Consider the following 20868-nt stretch of genomic DNA (forward strand, 5'->3'; position numbering starts at 1 on the left):
TATTTTACTCTTTATATTTTCAGTATTATTTTTATTGTTGGTTGGGGAAAGAACATACTTGGAGAAGTCACCTGATGGCTTCCTTCATTCTAACCTTCCAGTCACAGAGAACCAGCAGGAGTCTGGCCTTGGACCTAGTGGAGGCCTGCACCTTGGGTGGACCATCCAGCCACCACTCATTGGTTCAAAACCTGATGATTCTAAGGGAGCCAGGGGACTTATGTCACCCAGTGATAACAGCCCTGGTGAGCACCCTCTGTGTTTCCCCTGACTCCACTGCTAGCTCTCTCCCCAGTTCTGTAAATCAAACAAATCTGAATTTCCCCTCTTTGTTTCTGTGCAGTTGAACCCTTGCCTGGGATGAGTGAAGTGACCACTGGCAAAATCCTAAGAAAGAAGATGACTCTAGGGGTTGGAAACTTGTCAAACCCTGTAGGACTTGCACAACTAAATCTGACAGCCCAACTCACTATCTGGAAGAACCTTCTAGATAGAGCTGAGGGCTGTTTCTTGCCTTTAGAGCCACCCATGCCACAGGAGGGGAAAGCTGAGATTTTGTAAGGCACACACTGTCTCTCCCGGGTGGCACCATCTTCATTCCCTCAGTTGTCTTCCCTCCCCTGCTCTCATTTCCGCCTGGGGCAGGCCCCTGCACTGCAGAGGATGGAGCAGATTTCCTCTTTAGGCTGCCCTGGTGCAGCTCTGGCCCAACCCGAGCAAAAGAGAGCAGGCGGCACTTTGCGGAAGAACTGGATTTGGTACCTCCTTTGCCACGTCACCTTTCTCAGTTTCTGTCTCATCTATCAACTGAGAAGCAGAGGTTTCTAGAACTTTTTTTAAGTATTGGAACTTCTTTTAAAAAATAAAACTATATGCAAGCTAGATGAGATAAAATCAGAGGTGCTCTGGTTGAGGGGATGGAAGAAGAGGAAAAACTCTGCTTTCTCACCCTCTCCAGCACAGCCCCTGGCACCCTCCAGAGGAACTGAAGCAGCTTGGAAGGCATGATCTCTCAGGATCCCCCTTGGCCCAAACTCCTAAATCCTTCAGTTCTCTGTGAGGCAAGCTTACCGGTCGACAGCGATGATCCCAAGGGTGAGCATGCTGGCTGAGCTGATGAGCAGGTAGAGGAGGGCTGAGAAGTTGCACCAGACCACACCGAAGATCCATTCCCTCCGAATGGAGCTGGTCACCACGAAGGGCAGCACCAGGACAGACAGCAGGAAGTTGGATAGGGTCAGGCTGAAGACGAACTTGTTGCTGAGGGTTAGGAGGTAGGACTTCCTGTACAAGGTGAGCACAATGAGCAGGTTGCCCAGGCAGACAAAAACGGTGACGAGGACGATGGCGATGAGCTCTGTGACGCCGCCGCCCCCTTGGTCACTGGCCGCCCCGGTGAGGTTACTCAGCTCCTTCCTGTGGCCGAGGGAGGAGTTGAGGCTCATGGTCAGTGTGCCTCAGCGGGGGGTGGGCAGAGCATGCTGGACGACTGGAAAGACAAGCCCCAGGGACAGAAGAGGAGTCGTCAAACCATGGCAAGTGCACTTTACACAAGGGCAGCCGAGGCCCCCGGGTCCCAGTCAGTTGTCCTCATGCAAGCTCTACACAGGCAGCCAGTTTTCTGCAACCAGCTCTTCATGTGACTCACTGTACCCCCTGGAACAATGCATTCCCCCACTCTAAAACCTCCCATCCGTTCTCCCGGGGACCAGTGGTTAAAAACCTTCAGTGTACTCAAGAATCTCCTGCAATACCAGCTCGAAGAGCTGATTCTTGGGCTCCACCCCTAAAGATTCTAGTCCCAGAGAACAGAGGTACAGCCTAGGAGTCTGCATTTTAGACAAGCACAGGACAGGTGACTCTGATTCAGTCCACATGGTTTATGTGGACTGTTGCTTCTGGACCCCTGAAATGCAGTGTGGACTCTGAACCGGTGGCATCAACATCATCTGGTGCTTACTAGACATGCAGAATCTCAGGCCCACCTCTGAGTTACCAAATCAGAACCTGTGTGTTAATCCGACTCCTGGTTTGATTCCTGTGCCCATTAAAGTTGGACAATAAGATTATCATAGGGATCAGTCTGCGATCTCTAGGCAGGGTTTTAACAAGTACAATTCATACCGAGACATTGCTGCTGTTCTCATCAATTCATGGGGATAAAGGGCAAGGAGCCAACAATAAAGATACATGGATAAGAGGATAAGACTTTGAGGTCTTTGCCCACAAATACCATTCTGGACAAGGGGTGTCCCTCCTGTCAGGATTCTGGCTCAGGTTCTCGGCAAAAACTCAAGGTTGACATATTTTAACATAAAATCCCACAAATGTTTCTCCAAAATTTTGATCTACTTTAATTAGCCAAAAAATCCCACAGATCATTTTCCCCACCTGCTTTTATTCCTGACAAAGAGAAGACACCAGAAGGGAAGGAAAGACCGCTTTCCACGAGCCAGACAGCAAGAACCCTGGTGCCTAGACTGCCTACAAAGCAGCAGCCCACAGGTTCTGCTTGACCAGAACCCTCTGTCCAGACACCTCTGGCCATAGGGAGCAGGTAGGTAAGGAAGGCAGTCCTTCCCCTTCCCAGCAGCCCTAAAGGTCAGTTTAGAAAGCCTCCCTTCACAACAAGCCTCATTCCTAGGTCACCACCACAGATCCTGCCAGCTTGAATAGCATCAAGTAATTCTCATCCCACCTGCCCTTGACAGCCTTCAAATACTTCACACATGACTTGCTTTCTTTTCTCCAGATCAAATCTCCCAGGTTCCTGATGTGACTTCTGGATTCTTTACTAACTCAGACTTCCTCAGTTGCTCACCAATTTCAATGACCCTATTGATTTGTGGCCCTCCGAACTGAACATACCACTCTGGATATCTGGCAAATGGTGAGTATAAAGGGAAAATTTTCTCCGTTATCAGGATAATCTTCTACTATTGTTCATTCTAAGAGTGCATGTTCTTTTAGCAACTGTTATCACCCGGTTCAGTTCAGTTCAGTTCAGTCGCTCAGTCGTGTCCGACGCTCCGCGACCCCATGAATCACAGCACACCAGGCCTCCCTGTCCATCACCAACTCCCGGAGTTCACTCAAACTCATGTCCACAGAGTCGGTGATGCCATCCAGCCATCTCATTCTCTGTCGTCCCCTTCTCCTCCCGCCCCCAACCTTTCCCAGCATCAGAGTCTTTTCCAGTGAGTCAACTCTTCGCATGAGGTGGCCAAAGTATTGCAGTTTCAGCTTTAGCATCAGTCCTTCCAATGAACACCAGGATTGATCTCCTTTAGAATGGACCCTGTTGGACTTATACAAATGGTGGTCAATTAAAACCCAAGGTTTGTTTATACACATATGAGTTTATGTAAAGGCAGGTGTTCCCAGGCTTGAACTTATGGAATTAGTGCTTTTAAGCCTAAGTACAAAACATCATTTTGTGCATTTTGGTTCATATTTCCAGGCTGCTAAAATATTCTGAATTTTGATTCAGCTATGCAATATGTTAGGTACTCCAGTTTTGTGTCATAAATATACTTTATAATTACACCTTCTGTTTGTTAGCTTATTTTTGGATTTTATTTCTTGAGTTCTAAATTTTGTTCATTCTTATAAGTAAATTATTAACTGGTTCAATCCCTGGGTTGAGAAGATTCCCCCAGAGAAGGAAATGCAACCCATTCCAGTATTTTCACCTGGAAAATCCCATGGACAGAGGAGCCTGGTAGGCTGCAGTCCATAGGGTCGCAAAGAGTCAGACATGACTGAGCGACTAAGCACATCTCAAATAAAGGTCCTATAAGCATGTTATCGGAGAAGGCAATGGCAAGCCACTCCAGTACTCTTGCCTAGAAAATCCCATGGATGGAGCAGCCTGGTAGGCTGCAGTCCGTGGGGTCGCTAAGGGTTGGACACGACTGAGCGACTTCACTTTCACTTTTCACTTTCACACATTGGAGAAGGAAATGGCAACCCACTCCAGTGTTCTTGCCTGGAGAATCCCAGGGACGGGGGAGCCTGGTGGGCTTCCATCTATGGGGTCACACAGAGTCGGACACGACTGAAGTGACTTAGCAGCAGCAGCAAGCATGTTATACTTAACTGTATAAGTGATAACACTGTGGTAAAGAAAACAAATTCTAAGTCATTAAACAAATGACAAAATGGGAGAAAATACTTAAAACGTATATCACAAAAGGACATTCTAATTTATAAAATAAAATTTTAATTTTAATTTATAAAATAAAAAGGTAGAAAAGTGGTTAAAAGACATTTTTTTTAAAAAATGGCAACTATGTGCAATGATGGATGTTAACTAAATTTATGGTGGTAATCGTTTTGCAATATGCATATATATCAAATCATCACCTACATCTGAAACTTATACAGTATTATGTGTCAAATATATCTCAATAAAAGTTGAAAAAAGACATACACAGAGAGTTCACAGAAAAAGATACACTTATTGTACTTAAATGCATGAAAAGATGCTCCGTTTCATTCAAAATAACAGGAATGGACACTAAAATTACACTGAAGTACTGTTTCTTTCCTTTCAGGCCAGTAAAAATTCAAAAGTTTAGCAACACTCTCTGCTGGGGAGACTGTGGGGAAGCAGGCATTCTCCTACCCTCCACATGGAAATGTGAAGTATAAGAACTGAAGGGAGGAGGATCTGGCAATACCTAACAAAGCTACATAGGCACCTAACCTTTGATCTAGCAGTTCCATTTCTAGATATTTACTCTGAAGATATAAGTTCATAATATAAAATAATAGATACACAGGGTTATTTTATTCATTAAGGCAGTTATTGAAAAACGAAAATGTTTGAGAAAAGGGGAGAAATAACAGATTTGCACATTCAGTTCTGTTCAGTTCAGTTGCTCAGTCGTGTCTGACTCTTTGCGACCCCATGAATCACAGCATGCCAGGCCTCCCTGTCCATCACCAACTCCTGGAGTTCACTCAAACTCATGTACCTCAAGTCAGTGATGCCATCCAGCCATCTCATTCTCTGTCATCCCCGTCTCCTCCCACCCCCAATCCCTCCCAGTGTCAGAGTCTTTTCCAGTGAGTCAACACGTCGCATGAGGTGGCCAAAGTATTGGAGTTTCAGCTTTAGCATCAGTCCTTCTAATGAACACCCAGGACTGATCTCCTTTAGGATGGACAGGTTGGATCTCCTTGCAGTCCAAGGGACTCTCAAGAGTCTTCTCCAGCACCACAGATCAAAAGCATCAATTCTTCGGCGATCAGCTTTCTTCACAGTCCAACTCTCACATCCATACATGACCACGGGAAAAACCATAGCTTTGACTAGACGGACCTTTGTTGGCAAAGCAATGTCTCTGCTTTTCAATATGCTATCTAGGTTGGTCATAACTTTCCTTCCAAGGAGTAAGCGTCCTTTAATTTCAAGGCTGCAATCAGCATCCGCAGTGATTTTGGAGCCCCAAAACTAAAGTCTCTCACTGTTTCCACTGTTTCCCCATCTATTGCCCATGAAGTAATGGGACCAGATGCTATGATCTTAGTTTTCTGAATGTTGAGCTTTAAGCCAGCTTTTCCCACTAGCTCTTTCACTTTCATCAAGAGGCTTTTGAGTTCCTCTTCACTTTCTGCCATAAGGGTGGTGTCATCTGCATATCTGAGGTTATTGATATTTCTCCCAGCAATCTTGATTCCAGCTTGTGCTTCTTCCAGCCCAGCGTTCCTCATGATGTACTCTGCATAGAAGTTAAATAAGCAGGGTGACAATATACAGCCTTGACGCACTCCTTTTCCTATTTGGAATCAGTCTGTTGTTCCATGTCCAGTTCTAACTGTTGCTTCCTAACCTGCATACAGGTTTCTCAAGAGGTAGGTCAGGTGGTCTGGTATTCCCATCTGTTTCAGAATTTTCCACAGTTTATTGTGATCCACACAGTCAAAGGCTTCGGCATAGTCAATAAAGCCAAAGTAAATGTATAATTGATTGCAAACAGAAAAAAAATAAGCCAAACTATGTGTCAGATTGATAACAATCAAAGAAAGAAAAGAATTAAGTCAAGTAGCTTTTAAATAGTGTTTTGACTATAAACTCTTAATGGTGTATATTGTATAGATAAGAGAACCACTAAGTTTACACAGCAGGTTAGATGTTGTTAATGGTGCTTTAAGTTTACAATTCTTTTTGAGTCTAGAGCAACTGAATATACACGCTTACATTGGGAAACACATTTCTAACTATGGGAGAAAGAAGAAACAAATCACAGAATAGAGAAAGGTGAGGAAGAACCCTGTGGTGTTAGCTTGCTTATTGCAGGTATCTTATGAACTCACTATTCAAATATAAATATAAAAGCAGGTTCAAGGAAATTTCCCAGAATATAGTTAGAAAGATTAAGAAATTTAAAACATAAAAGGCAAATGAGAGGATGAACAGGAGGTACTTCATGAGGTATAATTAATTTAGCCAAGCAAAGCAGTGTCCCCCTAATATGTCTTGTAATTAACAGCCTGCTCCTCTTTATTCCCACTAAACTGTTTGCTCCCTGGGAGTGAGGATGAACCGCACCTTTCATAAAAACACGTTACTTTTTTCCATTGGCAACAACATGAATGGACATCAAGAGTATTATGCGAAGTGAGATAAACCAGACAAAGACAATCACTGTGTGTTATCACTTACATGTGCAACCGAAAAAATGAAACTAATGAATACAGTAAAAAAGAAGCTGACAGATATAGAGAACTAGTAGCTACCAAAGGCATCTGTGAGGGAATTAATTAAGAGGTACAAACTATTAGGTATAAAATAAGCTACAATGAGGGGTACAAATACAAGCAAGGCCTGTGTTTATCTCCTGACCATGCAGAACGGGGTGGTGAGAGACGGCGCGGGTCACAGGACAAGTGCCCTGTTTCCAGGTATGTTCCACTCTTGTCTTTCCACCATCATAGGTTCACCTACCTGGGTTCCATCACTATTTTTTAAGCTCTTCAATAAAGTACAAATTGTGGTTCAAATGGTAAAGAATCTACCTGCAATGCGGGAGACCCAGGTTTGATCCCTAGGTCGGTAAGATTCCCTGAAGGAGGGCATGGCAACCCATTCCAGTACTCTTGCCTGGAAAATACCAGGACAGGGGAGCCCTGTGGGCTACAGTCCTGGGATCACAAAGAGCCAGACACAACTGAGAGATTAACACACACAATGAGGGGAGGGGTACAAAGGGGTAGGGAATTAACAGGTACAAACTATTTGGTATAAAACAAACTACTATACTGTACAATATGGGGAATATAGCCAATATTTTAAAATAACTATGAATGGAGTATAACCTTTAAAAATCATGACTCACTATTTTGCACACCTACAACACATAATGCTGCTGCTGCTAAGTCACGTCAGTCGTGTCCGACTCTGCATGACCCCATAGACGGAAGCCCACCAGGCTCCGCCGTCCCTGGGATTCTCCAGGCAAGAACACTGGAGTGTGTTGCCATTTCCTTCTCCAATGTGTGAAAGTGAAAAGTGAAAGTGAAGTCGCTCAGTCGTGTCCGACCCTTAGTGACCCCACGGACTGCAGCCTACCAGGCTCCTCCATACATGGGATTTTCTAGGCAAGAGTACTGGAGTGGCTTGCCATTGCCTTCTCCGACAACACATAATACTGTACAGCAATTATACTTCAGTAAAACAGAATAAACATGAATAAAATACAAATATTTTAAATAAAAAAAGGCAAATGAGGGAATGAATAGGAAGTACTCGATAAGTATAATTACTTGAGCAAAAGTTTTTCACTCATTATGGAAATCATTTCTGGAAATGTGATGAACTCAGCTGATGTGAACATCTTTCCTGCTCCAAATTCATGGAAATGCTGGGTTAAATATGATCCAAAAGTTTTTAAAAAGCCAAATTTGAAAAAAGAAAGGGAAATCCACAGGTAACAGAAAACAGAGAGAAAACTCAAAGCCAGTGTTGTAATCTCACAACTCTAGCCAAAAGCCTATTAGATCTAGTTCAAAACCCCTAGGGATGAGGTTTCTTTATGTCAGAGGATGACTTTGGGTCACAAGGCAGAGAACTGGAAACAGTACCCTGCATAAACAGTGGGTTCTAGAAGGGCTGCCTCCTCCATGAAAAAGGAATTAGAAAAAATCCTCTTATTAGCAAAGGAAAGTGGCAAAAATAGTCATTTATCTGAAGCTTTTTCCATGAGAAATCACACATTGAGTCATGTGCCATGCTGATGAGGGTACCAAATTTATAAATTATGTACTATGCAAGCTAATAAATTCATATAAAAATTAATGCTAGCAGAAGCAGACACAAAATGGCTCTGCAGTGAATTTCCACACTCACAAAACAAACATTTAATGAAAGTGAATGTATAGAATTTGCCTTGAAGGAGGATCCACAAAACAAAAACCAGGGTAACTGACATTCCAAGAACTTAAATTAATAGAAAAATATAAAAGAAACCATAAAATAAACACAATTAAAATCTTTAAAAGAAAAAGAGGTAGAAACCATAGTGAAAAAAATACAACAACATGAAAGACTAATAATAATTGTGAAAAAGAACCAAATAGAAATTCTAGAAATCAGAATTTTAACTAAAAAAATTAAATACTCAGAGTATGCTGAACAACAGGTTCAGCTAAAGAGAAAGATGGTGAACTGGAAGACAGCTCTGAGGGAATTACCCAGAAGGCAACAAAAAAAGCTTAAAAAAAAAAAAAATCCAACAAAAGTCAATGCACATGAAGAACAGGATAAGCAGATTCAACACATGGTCCAAAGAAGCAGGATCCGGAGAGATTAGAGGGAAAGGGAGCAGACACTCTTGGGTGTCTGCCCAGAAAGCAGCTTCAGTTCTTTTCCTTACTAGCAGACCTCTGAGTTTGTTTCGGTGTCCAGTCCTCCTCCCAGTGACTCAGAGAAGGGTGATCGCATCCCTGGTTCTGAAAGTTAGATCTTGAGTGGTCTAAACTATCATTGTTCTCCCTTTCTTCTTGAAAGTCAGTGGATATCTGGGAAAAGCTGCTTTGATCTCACAAAGACCCTAGAAGAGAAGCCTTTTCTTAATGGCCAAGAGAACAGAGCTGTGACAGTCACCTTGGGATTATTACAGGTGCTGGGCCAACATGCTGAGCATGGCAAATAAGAAAGGCTTGATCCGGAATTGTTTAATCAGCAAATCCTGAAGTCACCTTAACTTTGACTTCTAATTATGCAAAGTAATACAATTGTAAAATTATTTTTAAAGCTATTTTCAGTTAGGTTTCTGTTAGTTGATTCAAAAGCATCCAACTTACATTAGGGTAGACAGACACTGTCTACCTTAAGGTTGATGTATATTTAGAGGTTTAATTGAACATTTTCTAGAATTAAAGAAACACATGAAAACAAAAGAGCATATCGAGTTCTAAGGATAAATTAGAAAAAGTTTACATCAAGGAATATCACAGTGAAAAATGACATCAAGATACAGAGAAAATGGTAAAAGCAAATTTCCCTATAAAGAAGTAATAATTAGATAAACAGCAGAGTCTTCTTTTGAAGAAAACAGAAAATAGAGGCCAGAAAACAGTGGAATAATCACAGAAGTGCTGAACAAAAGAACTCTTGCATTATAGTTCTATAATACCATTCAAGAGGGGGCACAATATTCTTTTGAGGCAAACAGAGACTGAATGTTTACTGATCATTCCTTATTTGAATGATCCCATCAAAAATACATTTCATGAAGGAAACTGAATACAGAAATAAGGGGTATAAGAATCAACTGTTAGAACAGAAAATGGTAAATACATGGATGAATCTAAAATAAGATCAGCAAAAAAAAGAAATTTAAATTTAAAAAGTTAAACATCTACACCAAGGTTTATAAAAATAGCTAACTTGGGAGCTTTAAAACCAAGATGAAATTAAAACTCTAAGCAAAATGGAAGCTCTTAAAGGTATGATTGGACTAAAAATATTCCTAACAAGCTAGTTTATACTCAGGCCAGAGACTTAGTTATGGCTCTTTCCCAACACCTGGACAAGTGCCTGGCACATAGTAGGTACATCAGTAATTATTTGTTGATAAATGACTAACCTTCAAAAGTTTGTCATTGTTAAATCAAATATGAGTGTTAGCATAACAAATGTAGCCACTAAAAAAATTAAAATAGGATGTTAAAGTTTCCAATCTGAAAGACAGGCAGAAAAAAGGAGAAAGTACTGTATGACATGGTTCCTCTCCAGTGGCCCTGTCAGCAGAGACACCAGTGAACTCAGAATCAGAGAACCGAGGGCTGGCTGCTGTCCTTGGGATCACCTGGTCCAGCTCTCCCCAGAAGGCAGAAGGGGAGTGTGGTCAAAGAGCTGCCCACCCAGGAAAATCCAAAACCCTAGCCTCTGGCACAAGGCCCAGCAAATCCCCCAGGGGTGTCCTTTAACAAGACAGAGGACTGGGAATATCCCAGCCAGGGAAGGCTTCCTGGCAGACGACCAGCCTACTCAGGGCTCAACAAGCCAGGGCATATTAAATGGAAGCAAATTCAAGAGTTAACTTACATCACCACTCTCCTGGCCAGTGATGCTGCCAGACACAAAGGTGTTTCAGACTCCCACTCTCCCTGCGTCTTGCCCTGAGCAAATAAATCACCTTGGGCTGCAACTCCAAGAAACAATATGACTAGAACACAACTGAGGTTTGAATAAACATATCGAAAATTATTCCTGGGAAAGAGAGCTAGCCCACTCAGCCACATCACCAAGAAAGGCTGGATGTGTCCTTGTCTTTACCGTCATGGCTCCAAGCATCACAGTCAGTCCTCTTTGGGAACTGCCTTTGGTTTTCTTGAACATTTCCAGAGACGTCAGCTTGTCTGCTGGGTTAGATTACTGACAACAACCTCAAATCATTCAAAGCCAAATCTTGTCACTTGAGGGAGAGATCAAAAACCTTTTGGGTTAATAAACAAGGCAACACTGTAGGATATTGAGACAGGTATCTATTGTGTTTTATAAACCAGCCTGCATGCTAATTCCCAAGAAATAATTCTAGAAATGTCTTGCACTGCAAAAACAGAATTACTACAATATAAAGGTGGATTCTCTTGCTTTCCCTTATTTAATTGGATAAACTCAGATATGTTCCGGCTCCATCTCATATTTTTACAACCTACAGTGGACTTTTTTCCTGCTGTTTCTCTGTACTTGTCAGAGGTTCTGTGGCATGGTGGTTAAATGTATAGACTCTAAAGACTGCCTAGGTTTGAAGCTCAGCTCCTGTAAGAAAGAATATTATCATTCTGAGGGGCTTAAGAATCCATCTTCCATTGCAGGGGGTGTGGGCTCCCTGGTTGGGGAACTAAGAACCCATATGCTGCAGGGCAGTTAAGCCCATGCGCTACAACCAGAGAGGCCTGCGAGGTCTGCAGCCTGTGCTCCGCGACACGAGAAGCCCACACACCGCAACTAGAGAAGACTGCGCCACAGTGAAATGCAGCCAAGCAAAAGAAAAAAGGTAAACGTAAAGGGATTTTTAAAAGAACACCATCTTCCTCACCAAATAACTGTGAGGACCAAGCGAGTTTACTCCTATCAAGTACCTAGGACAGGTTCTGGCACGCAGTGAGCCTTCCCTTCATATGATGGTTCTACTTGAAGAGTTCACCCTGATTTTACTTTGGGAAAGGACCTTCCCATATTTTGAGGCCACGGTCACAGGACCTAGGACACTGGCTGGGACGGCTGGAGGACGGCCCAGCCTACCATTGTGGGCCTAGCACTGCAGCAGCTGGCCATCTTGGACACTACAAGGAAAGAGCTCACAGACAAAAAAAGGGTAAGAGAACGAGAACGAAGGGGAGAGAGAAAGAGGGAGGTGGGGAGAACACTGAAGGAGTCCATTCACAGATGCTGATGAAATAACATGTGATTCTGAATCTTCTTGTTCTTCTCAGGTATATGACCCAGTGATTTTCTCCTTCACTTATGCCAATTTGACTAGGTTTCTGTCACTTGCAACCTGAAGAATTCTGACTGATACTCTGATACAGCATGATCTGATGCAGCACATCAAGACTCCACCTCTCTGGACACTGATACCAGGAACCAACCTTCCCTTTCTCAAGGTTAGGCTGACTCCTCAGGCACAGCTCTGCCTACCTCAGTCTCCTTCTGGAAACTTTTCTTCTTGTCACAGACCATGCCACAGACCCATGGACCCTAGTATCACAGAGTTTCTTCATATGGAAGCATAAGTAAGTTCTGCACCTACCAGGAGATCTGTGGTCCAGCCCACAAGCCACTACAAGGAAAAGGAGGCCTCCTTCACCCCTAAAATGCCCATCACAAATGGGGCCATCAAAGCGACAGCCTGAGCTTCCACAGGCCACAGGCCAAGGCTCAGTGAGTGTTGTGAGATCATGCTAGTCAGCAGGAGGCAGACTCTTGGCACCTCTCGAACAAGGGTAATGGACATGACAAGATATACCTGACCTCTTCAAAAGTCTTCTCCAGAGAAAACAGTTTCTTTCAGGATATCTCTTCTGATATTCTTAAACAAACACAACTGGGACACTGGCTCATTCTGTGGCCTCCCATTTTTATGAAGAGCTGAGCAGCCTAAAAGCTGGGACTGCCAGATGCCCTCATCTAAAGAAATCAAATGCCAATAGGTAGGTGTACGATCGGTTCAAATAAACAACCCTCCAGGTGAGGAAATGCTTCCAAACACCACTTCAAATAAACTCAAGTGAAATCACTGTGATATTATTTTGGCCATATTTTCAGGGGTTCTTCAACTCAGCACCTCAAAGCATTTTACACATCAATCACCAACCGAGCAGTTGAGGGGGTGGAGCTGGGGAAAATATTCAAATTAACAACCTTGTCTTCCACTAAGGTAACTGAGCTAGACAGTGAACCCCCACGCCCATCCCACCCACAAACCAGACCACATAACTCGTTGATAGCCAGAAAGAGATCCCAGGATCCCTGGGTCTCCTTCCCTGCATTCCTCTATCCTTCCCTGGCACACACATGAAAGTTGTTCCAAAGACGGTGGGTTGATGACTTGACCTCTGCAGCCCTAGAGGGATGTGTCCACCCAGCCAGTCCAGGGTCTGTTACAATGCACAGTGCTTTGTTCTTGTCCCCACAAGGGCACCATAAACCTAGTAATCTCCTCATCCAAAACATCCCACTTCACCTGTAAAGCAGGTCTGAGGGAGCATGTACCAGAAGATGGAAAAGAAGCTAGAGTCAGAACCCCAGTGACCCTGTGGCCCTTGTCTGAATTCTTGGTTTGCCAGTGGGAAAGACCTGGCTTTGGTCCCCTCTGTATACACATCAAACGACATCACCAACCTCAACAACTTCCTTTGTAAGTATTGAAGGTCTGGACTCTAGGGCTCTTCACTGACCATGACCCTCTCCACAAAGATGTCAGCCATAACTCTGTCAGATGTCTTTCCAAAACTAAGCTCTTGCTTCTCAGCAAAAACATTTCCCAAGGCTCAGTACTTGATCCATTCCTTTCTCTCTATGCCCTTGAGAATCTTACCCATTTCCAAACTGTTCTTTAGTTATTATTAACTAATAATAATCAGTATTGGCAAAACAATGTGCAACAGACAATGTAATTTTACATACACCATTTCATCTCCAGAATAACTTTGAGAGGTAGGAATTATTCTTCTCCCTGTTTCAGAGAAGCAGCACAACATATGGTTAAGAGCATGAGCTGAACTAGAGAGCCTGGGTTCAATCTCCAGCTCCACTACTTACTGGTTCTATGATCCTGACAAGTTATCTAACCTCTCTCCCCACTCTATCAAAATGGAGATAACACTCCTTGCTCAGGAATAAGTACCTCATATGGTTGATGGACAAACATCAATGAGTTAATATTTGTAGAGTGCTTAAAATAGAATTCGGCACCACATAGGTGTTTGTTAAATGAATAAAGTGGGGAAATTGAGGCTCAGAAAGGTTAAGTGCCCAGTTCAAGAGAATATTTTGATAACAGCGCTCCAACTGGGTCCAATGGCTCTGAGACTACGTTCAATTTATCTACTCACCACAGCGGGTAAGATCCAACATGGTATGGCCTCGCCTAAATCCCAGTCTCTTCACCCTCCAACCCCTTTAGGAACGGTCTGCTCCAGCCAGCTGTGCTTACATGCTGCCATTTCCAATTTGCTCTGGCTTGTGCCTCTAGTTGGAATGCTCTCCCAGCTTGCAGAATGAAATAAAGATTTATGAATTCTACAATGTGTTACTGATCTATTGGTCTAATAACTTGACTGAAAGAGAGAAAGAAATAAACAAATAAATATGGGGGGTTAGGCTTTAAAGAGATACAAAAATATACCAATCACAACCTTGACTTTGGCAAAGATTTCTTGGATATGATGCCAGAGGTACAAGCACAAAAGAAAAAACTGACAAACTGAACTTTATGAAACTTTTAAAAATTTGTATATCAAAAGATAACCAGGGACAGAGCAACACACAGATTGAGAGAAAATATTAGCAAATCATATATAAGACTGCTGCTGCTGCTAAGTCGCTTTAGTCGTGTTCGACTCTGTGTGACCCCATAGACAGCAGCCCATCAGGCTCCCCCGTCCCTGGGATTCTCCAGGCAAGAACACTGGAGTGGGTTGCCATTTCCTTCTCCAATGCATGAAAGTGAAAAGTGAAAGTGAAGTCGCTCAGTCGTGTCCGACTCTTCACGACCCCATGGACTGCAGCCTACGAGACTCCTCCATCATGGGATTCTCCAGGCAAGAGTACTGGAGTGGGTGCCATTGCCTTCTCCGATATATATATAAGACTAATATTCAGCATATACCAAGAACTCCTAAATTCAACAACAAAAAACTCCATATCCAAAAAAGATACATGATTAGCCAATAAGCACATGAAAAGATGCTCAACTTCACTCACCCTTAGGAAAAGCAAAGCAAAACTATGAGGTATCACCTCACACTCATTAGAATGGCTACCGTCCAAAGCAAAACCCAGAAAATAATAAGTGCTGGTGAGGATGTGGAGAATCTGGAACCCTTGTAGACTGTTGATGGGAATGTAAAATGGTACAGCTATTTTGGAAAACATTACAGCAATTTCTAAAAAAATTAAACACAGAATTACCATCAGTTCAGTTCAGTTCAGTCGCTCAGTCGTGTCCGACTCTTTGCGCCTCTCCGCGACCCCATGAATCACAGCACGCCAGGCCTCCCTGTCCATCACCAACTCCCAGAGTTCACTCAAACTCATGTCCATCGAGTCAATGATGCCATTCAGCCATCTCATTCTCTGTCGTCCCCGTCTCCTCCCACCCCCAATCCCTCCCAGCGTCAGAGTCTTTTCTAGTGAGTCAACTCGTTGCATGAGGTGGCCAAAGTATTGGAGTTTCAGCTTTAGCATCAGTTCCTCCAATGAACACCCAGGATTGATCTCCTTTAGAATGGACTGGTTGGATCTCCTTGCAGTCCAAGGGACTCTCAAGAGTCTTCTCCAACACCACAGTTCAAAAGCATCAATTCTTCGGCGATCAGCTTTCTTCACAGTCCAACTCTCACATCCATACATGACCATGGGAAAAACCATAACCTTGACTAGATGGACCTTTATTGGCAAAGTAATGTCTCTGCTTTTTAATATGCTATCTAGGTATGATCCAGCAATTCTGCTTCTGTATATATACCCCAAATAACTGAAAGCAAGATCTCAAAGAGAGGGACTTCCCCGGTGGTCCAGTAGTTAAGAATCTGCCTGCCAATGCAGGGGACATGGGTTTGATCCCCGGTTTGGGAAGATCCCACATGGCGTGGGGCAACCAAGCCCACAAGCCCTAAGCCCGTGCTCTGTGACAAGGGAAGCCGCCACCAGAAGCCCACAGACCACAGCTAGAGAAAGCCTGCACACAGCATGCACTGCAGCCCAAAATAAACACACAAACAAACAGAAAAGGCAACTGATTACAAAAAAGATCTCAAAGAGATATTTGTACTCCACGGTTCACAGCAGCATTATTCATGGTAGCTAAAATGTGAAAGAAATCCAAGTGTCCGCTGACTGTGAAATGATAAGCATAATATGGTACATCCACATAAAAGAACATTATTCAGCCTTAAAGAGGACAGAAACTCTGACATATGCTACGACATGGATGAACTTTGAGGACATTATGCTAAGTGAAATACACCAGCCATAAAAAGACAAATATTGTATGATTCTACTTGTATGAGTTACTTAAGAGGAGTCAAAATCATAGAGATGGAAGGTAGAATGGTGGTTGCCTGGGGCTGGTAAGAGGCAGACAGGAGAGCTGTTTACTGGGTTTAGTTTTGCAAGGTGAAGAGAGTTCTGGAGATAGATGGTGACGATGACTATACCATGTAAATGTACTAAATACTACTGAAAGAAAGTGAAAAGTGAAGTTGCCTAGTGGTGTCCGACTCTATGCGACCCCGTGGACTGTAGCCTACCAGGCTCTTCCATCTTTGGGATTCTCTAGGCAAGAGTACTGGAGTGGGTTGCCATTTCCTCCTCCAGGGGATTTTCCCGACCCAGGGATTGAACCCTGGTCTCCTGCATTGCAGGCAGATGCTTTACCCTCTGAGCCACCAGGGAAGCCCTAAATACTACTGAACTGTACACTTAAAAATGGCTCAGATGATAAATTTTATGTTAGGTATATTTATTTTACAGCAATAAAAAAGTTGGAAAAAATATACCAGGGTATCTTCTTTTTAACTTCTTTCCCATGGGATTTAGAGAGTCATGAAATGAAGGAAGTCAGCTATCTTCACGGTGTCTCAACCACTGATGAAGAAGAAAAGAACTTCAGACAGTATATAGAGCAAACTCCTCCTGCAGTAGAGCAGGAAACACAAGCTATGTTTGCACCATATTATTCCTCACTAGGCACTAGTCCAGCAGTGACTTCCAAGGTAAAATCACTGAGTAAAACATTTCATCATGTTGCACTGTCCCCAGATCACATGGTAAAGCAAAACTCACTTTTTGTTCATCAAGCTCCTCTGGTGCAGTTTTTCTTATGCATGTTAGAGAATGTGAGGAACACTCAGTACTAAGCCAAGCTGGACTCTGAGCCATGGACTGTCGAATTTTTTCAAAGGGCCACTGGCCTCCCTCCCAAACCTCCCCCAGCAACACTGAAAGCGGCCAGCACTGTCTTGTTTACTGGCCACACAGGTGGGGAAGGTTCACTTCAGCCTCCCAGAAAATCCACAACCAGCTGAAGTCATGATGAAGACAACAGAAAAGCGCTTTAGGAAAAGGGAGAGAAAGCAGTGGCGGGTTGACCACAGCTCTCTGGGGAGGCCTTAGCAGCCTGAAGGTCAAGCAAGAGCTCACTACAGAAATAGCTTTCCAAGCTGGACACCCAGCCTGGACCACACTACTTCCCCAGGTGGGAGAAGGGCAGAAATGCCAGCTTTCCCAGGTCAGGCTCAGGAAAGCCTCCACAGACGCTGGCCAAGGCCAGCCTGCCTGGAACTGGGACCCCAGCAAACCCCAAAGGCAAAGCTGGGTCAGATCAGGTCAGGCCTGCACAAGCTTGGTCCAAGCCGACCTGATGCTGCTGCCAGATGTTCCCGTGGTGATTCCCAGGGCAAATGGACCAAGGGTCTGGTCAGGAGCTGGTGCTCAGGCAGACAGAAGCCAGTACCACTCCCTGGAGTTCCTGACTGGTTACTCAATATCTCTGCTTGAATGGCACAGGTACCACAAGCCTAACATGTCCAAAATCAGACTTCAAATTCTTTGCCTCTCAAATCTGCTCCTTCCATGTCTCTTCAGCTCATGTTGTGGTGTCCTCATCCTTCCAGTTGCTCAGACCCTAAACTCTGAAGTCACTCCTGACGCGTCACTTTCTCTCACATCTCCTGCCCGATCCATTAGCAAGTCTACTGGCTCATGGATCTACTTTTGAAATGTATCCAGTATTCAACTGTGTCTTTCTATCTCTGCTACCATCACTCTGGTCCAGGTTACGTTATGTTTTCTCTGCATTACAAAATCGCTTTCTCACTAAAGAGAAAGCATCTGCATCTGCCATTGTACCCATCCTCAACACAGCAGCCAGAGTGAGCCTGTTAAAACAGAAGTCAAAACACATGAACAAGTCACTGCTTATTCAAAACCCCAAAAGTATTCCCCTATCACTTAGAATAGGCCCTGAATGATCTGGCTCTCCACAACTGGTTCAATTTCATAATAAAAATTACTTTTTAAGTGCCATTACTGTTTATCAAACATATCAAACATGTGTCCACCTCAGGGTCTTTGCACTTGCTGCTTCCTATGTCTGGAATGCCTTTATCCAAGGTATCTTTGTAGGTTGCTCTCTCACTTCCTTTCAGTCTTCAAGTCACCTTTTCAGCAAAACCTTCCCAATCCACACAACCTAACATTTCATACCTCTCTCTAACATTTCATGGCCCCATTCCCTTTTTTAACTTTTCCTCCCTACTGCACGTGTATGTACTTCTTTACTTATCTTGTTAATGTCTCTCTCTCACACCAGACTGTATGCTCCACGATAGTAAGAAATCTTGGGTCTGTACATTTTGGGGTCAGCACCTAGAACAGCACCTGGCAAATGACAGGTGCCCAATAAATGTGATAAATCAAAGTGTGAATTAACAGTGGAACACTGCACATGTTTGCACACGAGCTGTTATCTTGCCTTTAGAGAATTATTTTTGCAGATATAGCAAACACAATTCATTATTCGGTCAATAACCATCCTCCCCTTTTTCCTGTCAACAGATCCCTGACTTGAAGTGGTGTACTTTTAGTTTGATTCAAAAGTAATTGTGGTTTTTGCATTGTTAAAATGTATCTTTTGATATTGAAATACATTCTAAATAATAGTCATGTTATACATCATTTTAATGTGCATTTATCTCTCTATTTTTTTTTTTTTGCTAATGACTTATCAGTTGCTGATGATTTTATCTTTATTTTAGACTATGGAACTGATGTTAGACAAAAAGACTATGGAACTGATGTTAGACAAAAATTTGAAGGATTTTCCTATTTGAGTTCAAAATGGGTCATAAAGCAGCAGAGAAAACTCACAACATCAACAACACATTTGGCCCAGGAACCGCTAATGAATGTACAGTGCAGTGGTGGTACAAGAAGTTTTGCAAAAGAGACAAGAGGCTTGAAGATGAGAAGCACAGTGGCCAGCCATCAGAAGTTGACAACAAGCAACTGAGAGGATCATCGAAGCTGACCCTCGTACAGCTACACGAGAAGTTGCCAAAGAACTCAGTGTCAACCAGTTTACAGTTGTTCAGTATTCAAAGCGAAGTGGAAAGGTGAAAGGGCTCAACAAGTGGGTGTCTCATGAACTGTGCAGGCAAGCTCAGTTGCTTCAACCATGTCCAGCTCTGTGTGACCCTAGAGACTTTAGCCTGACAGGCTCCTCTGTCCATGGGATTCTCCAGGGCAAGAATACTGGAGTGGATTACCATGCCCTCCTCAAATGAGGAGGGGAAAGGACCTCAAATAAAAAAAAACTGTTGTTTCTGAAGGGTTGTCTTCTCTTACATTGTACACAACAATGAACCATTCCTCTACTGGATTGTGATGTGCGATGAAAAGTGGATTGCATACAATGACCAGCTCAGTGGTTGGACTGAGAATAAGCTCCAAAGCACTTCCCAAAGCCAAACTTGCACCAAAAAAAGGTCATGGTCACTGTTCAGTGGTCTGCTGCCCATCTGATCCACTACAACTTTCTGAATCCCAGAGAAACCATGACATCTGTTCAGCAAATTGATGAGATGCACCAAAAACGGCAACGCCTGCAGCCAGTACTAGTCAACACCCGACTGCAGGTTTCACAACCAACATTCCAAAAGTTGAATGAACTGGGCTAGGAACTTTTGCCTCATTCACCATATTCACCTGACCTCTCACCAACTGACTATCACTTCTCTGCGCATCTTGACAATTTTTTGCAGGGAAGACACAAAACATGTTTGTGTAACTGAACCACTTTGCTATATGCCTGAAACTAACACAATATTGTAAATCAACTTTACTTCAATTTTTAAAAGAACACACACACACACATAAAGAGCAAGAGAGACAGGGCCCCCAATAACAATTTCCCCTTCAAAAATGCACCCAAACCCAAGCTGATCCTTGGAAATGCCTCATCCTAGAAACATGAGTTTTATGAGTTGGGGGGATTTTATCACCTTAAAATGTCAAAACTCTGTTTCAAACCTTTAGACAAAACTCATGAAAATATATCACACATTTTCTTATATTTTAAACTAAGTTATACAGATCATAATGATTTTCATGATGACTCAAGGTCATTAAATACCAAGATAAATGGAATTCTGACCTCAGATTTCAGTTGCTAATGGAATGCTCTCTTTAGAAATTTTAGAGAAGACTGCTCAGCTTCCCAGTTACCCAGCTAGGGGGTTATCCCTGTGAGTCTATTACCTGATTGAAAACACAGTGATTCCCTCAAGCTGGGTAAGGGCAATGTGATTTCCTTTTATATTGGGTTGGCCAAAATGTCTGTTCAGGTTTTTTCAAAACATCTTACAGAAAAACCTGAACTTAAAAAAAAAAAAAAAAAACTCTTTTAATCAATTTATTTATCTGGCTTAAAGAGACAGGAATACCAGACCACCTAATCTGCATCCTAAGAAATATGTATGCAGGTCAAGAAGCAACAATCACAACAGGACGTGGAACAACAAACTGGTTCAAAATCGGGAAAGGAGCACATCAAGGCTGTGCGTGAACCGTGAACTCCCAGATGTTCCAGCTGCATTTAGAAAAGGCAGAGGAACCAGAGATCAAATTGC

At 43.0% G+C, this 20868-nt stretch overlaps 1 protein-coding gene across 3 annotated transcripts in view; it reads right to left on the reverse strand.

The window, feature by feature from the left end:
• GPR161 (G protein-coupled receptor 161) overlaps positions 1-20868 on the reverse strand; it is a 69404-nt gene that overhangs the window by 30646 nt on the left and 17890 nt on the right. For 2 of the 3 annotated variants that reach the window (XM_055403957.2, XM_055403962.2), the window contains exon 2: positions 1072-1489. In XM_055403957.2, the coding sequence (XP_055259932.1) occupies positions 1072-1445 (374 nt within the window). In that variant the 5' untranslated portion in view covers positions 1446-1489. Of the gene's footprint in view, positions 1-1071; positions 4052-20868 lie in introns of those variants that run through there. The other variant, XM_055403958.2, reaches the window with a different exon arrangement.

Source organism: Moschus berezovskii, chromosome 4, assembly GCF_049115385.1.
Source record: "Moschus berezovskii isolate FMDL1 chromosome 4, NW_MosBer_1.0, whole genome shotgun sequence".
In the NCBI taxonomy this organism is placed as follows: domain Eukaryota; kingdom Metazoa; phylum Chordata; class Mammalia; order Artiodactyla; family Moschidae; genus Moschus; species Moschus berezovskii.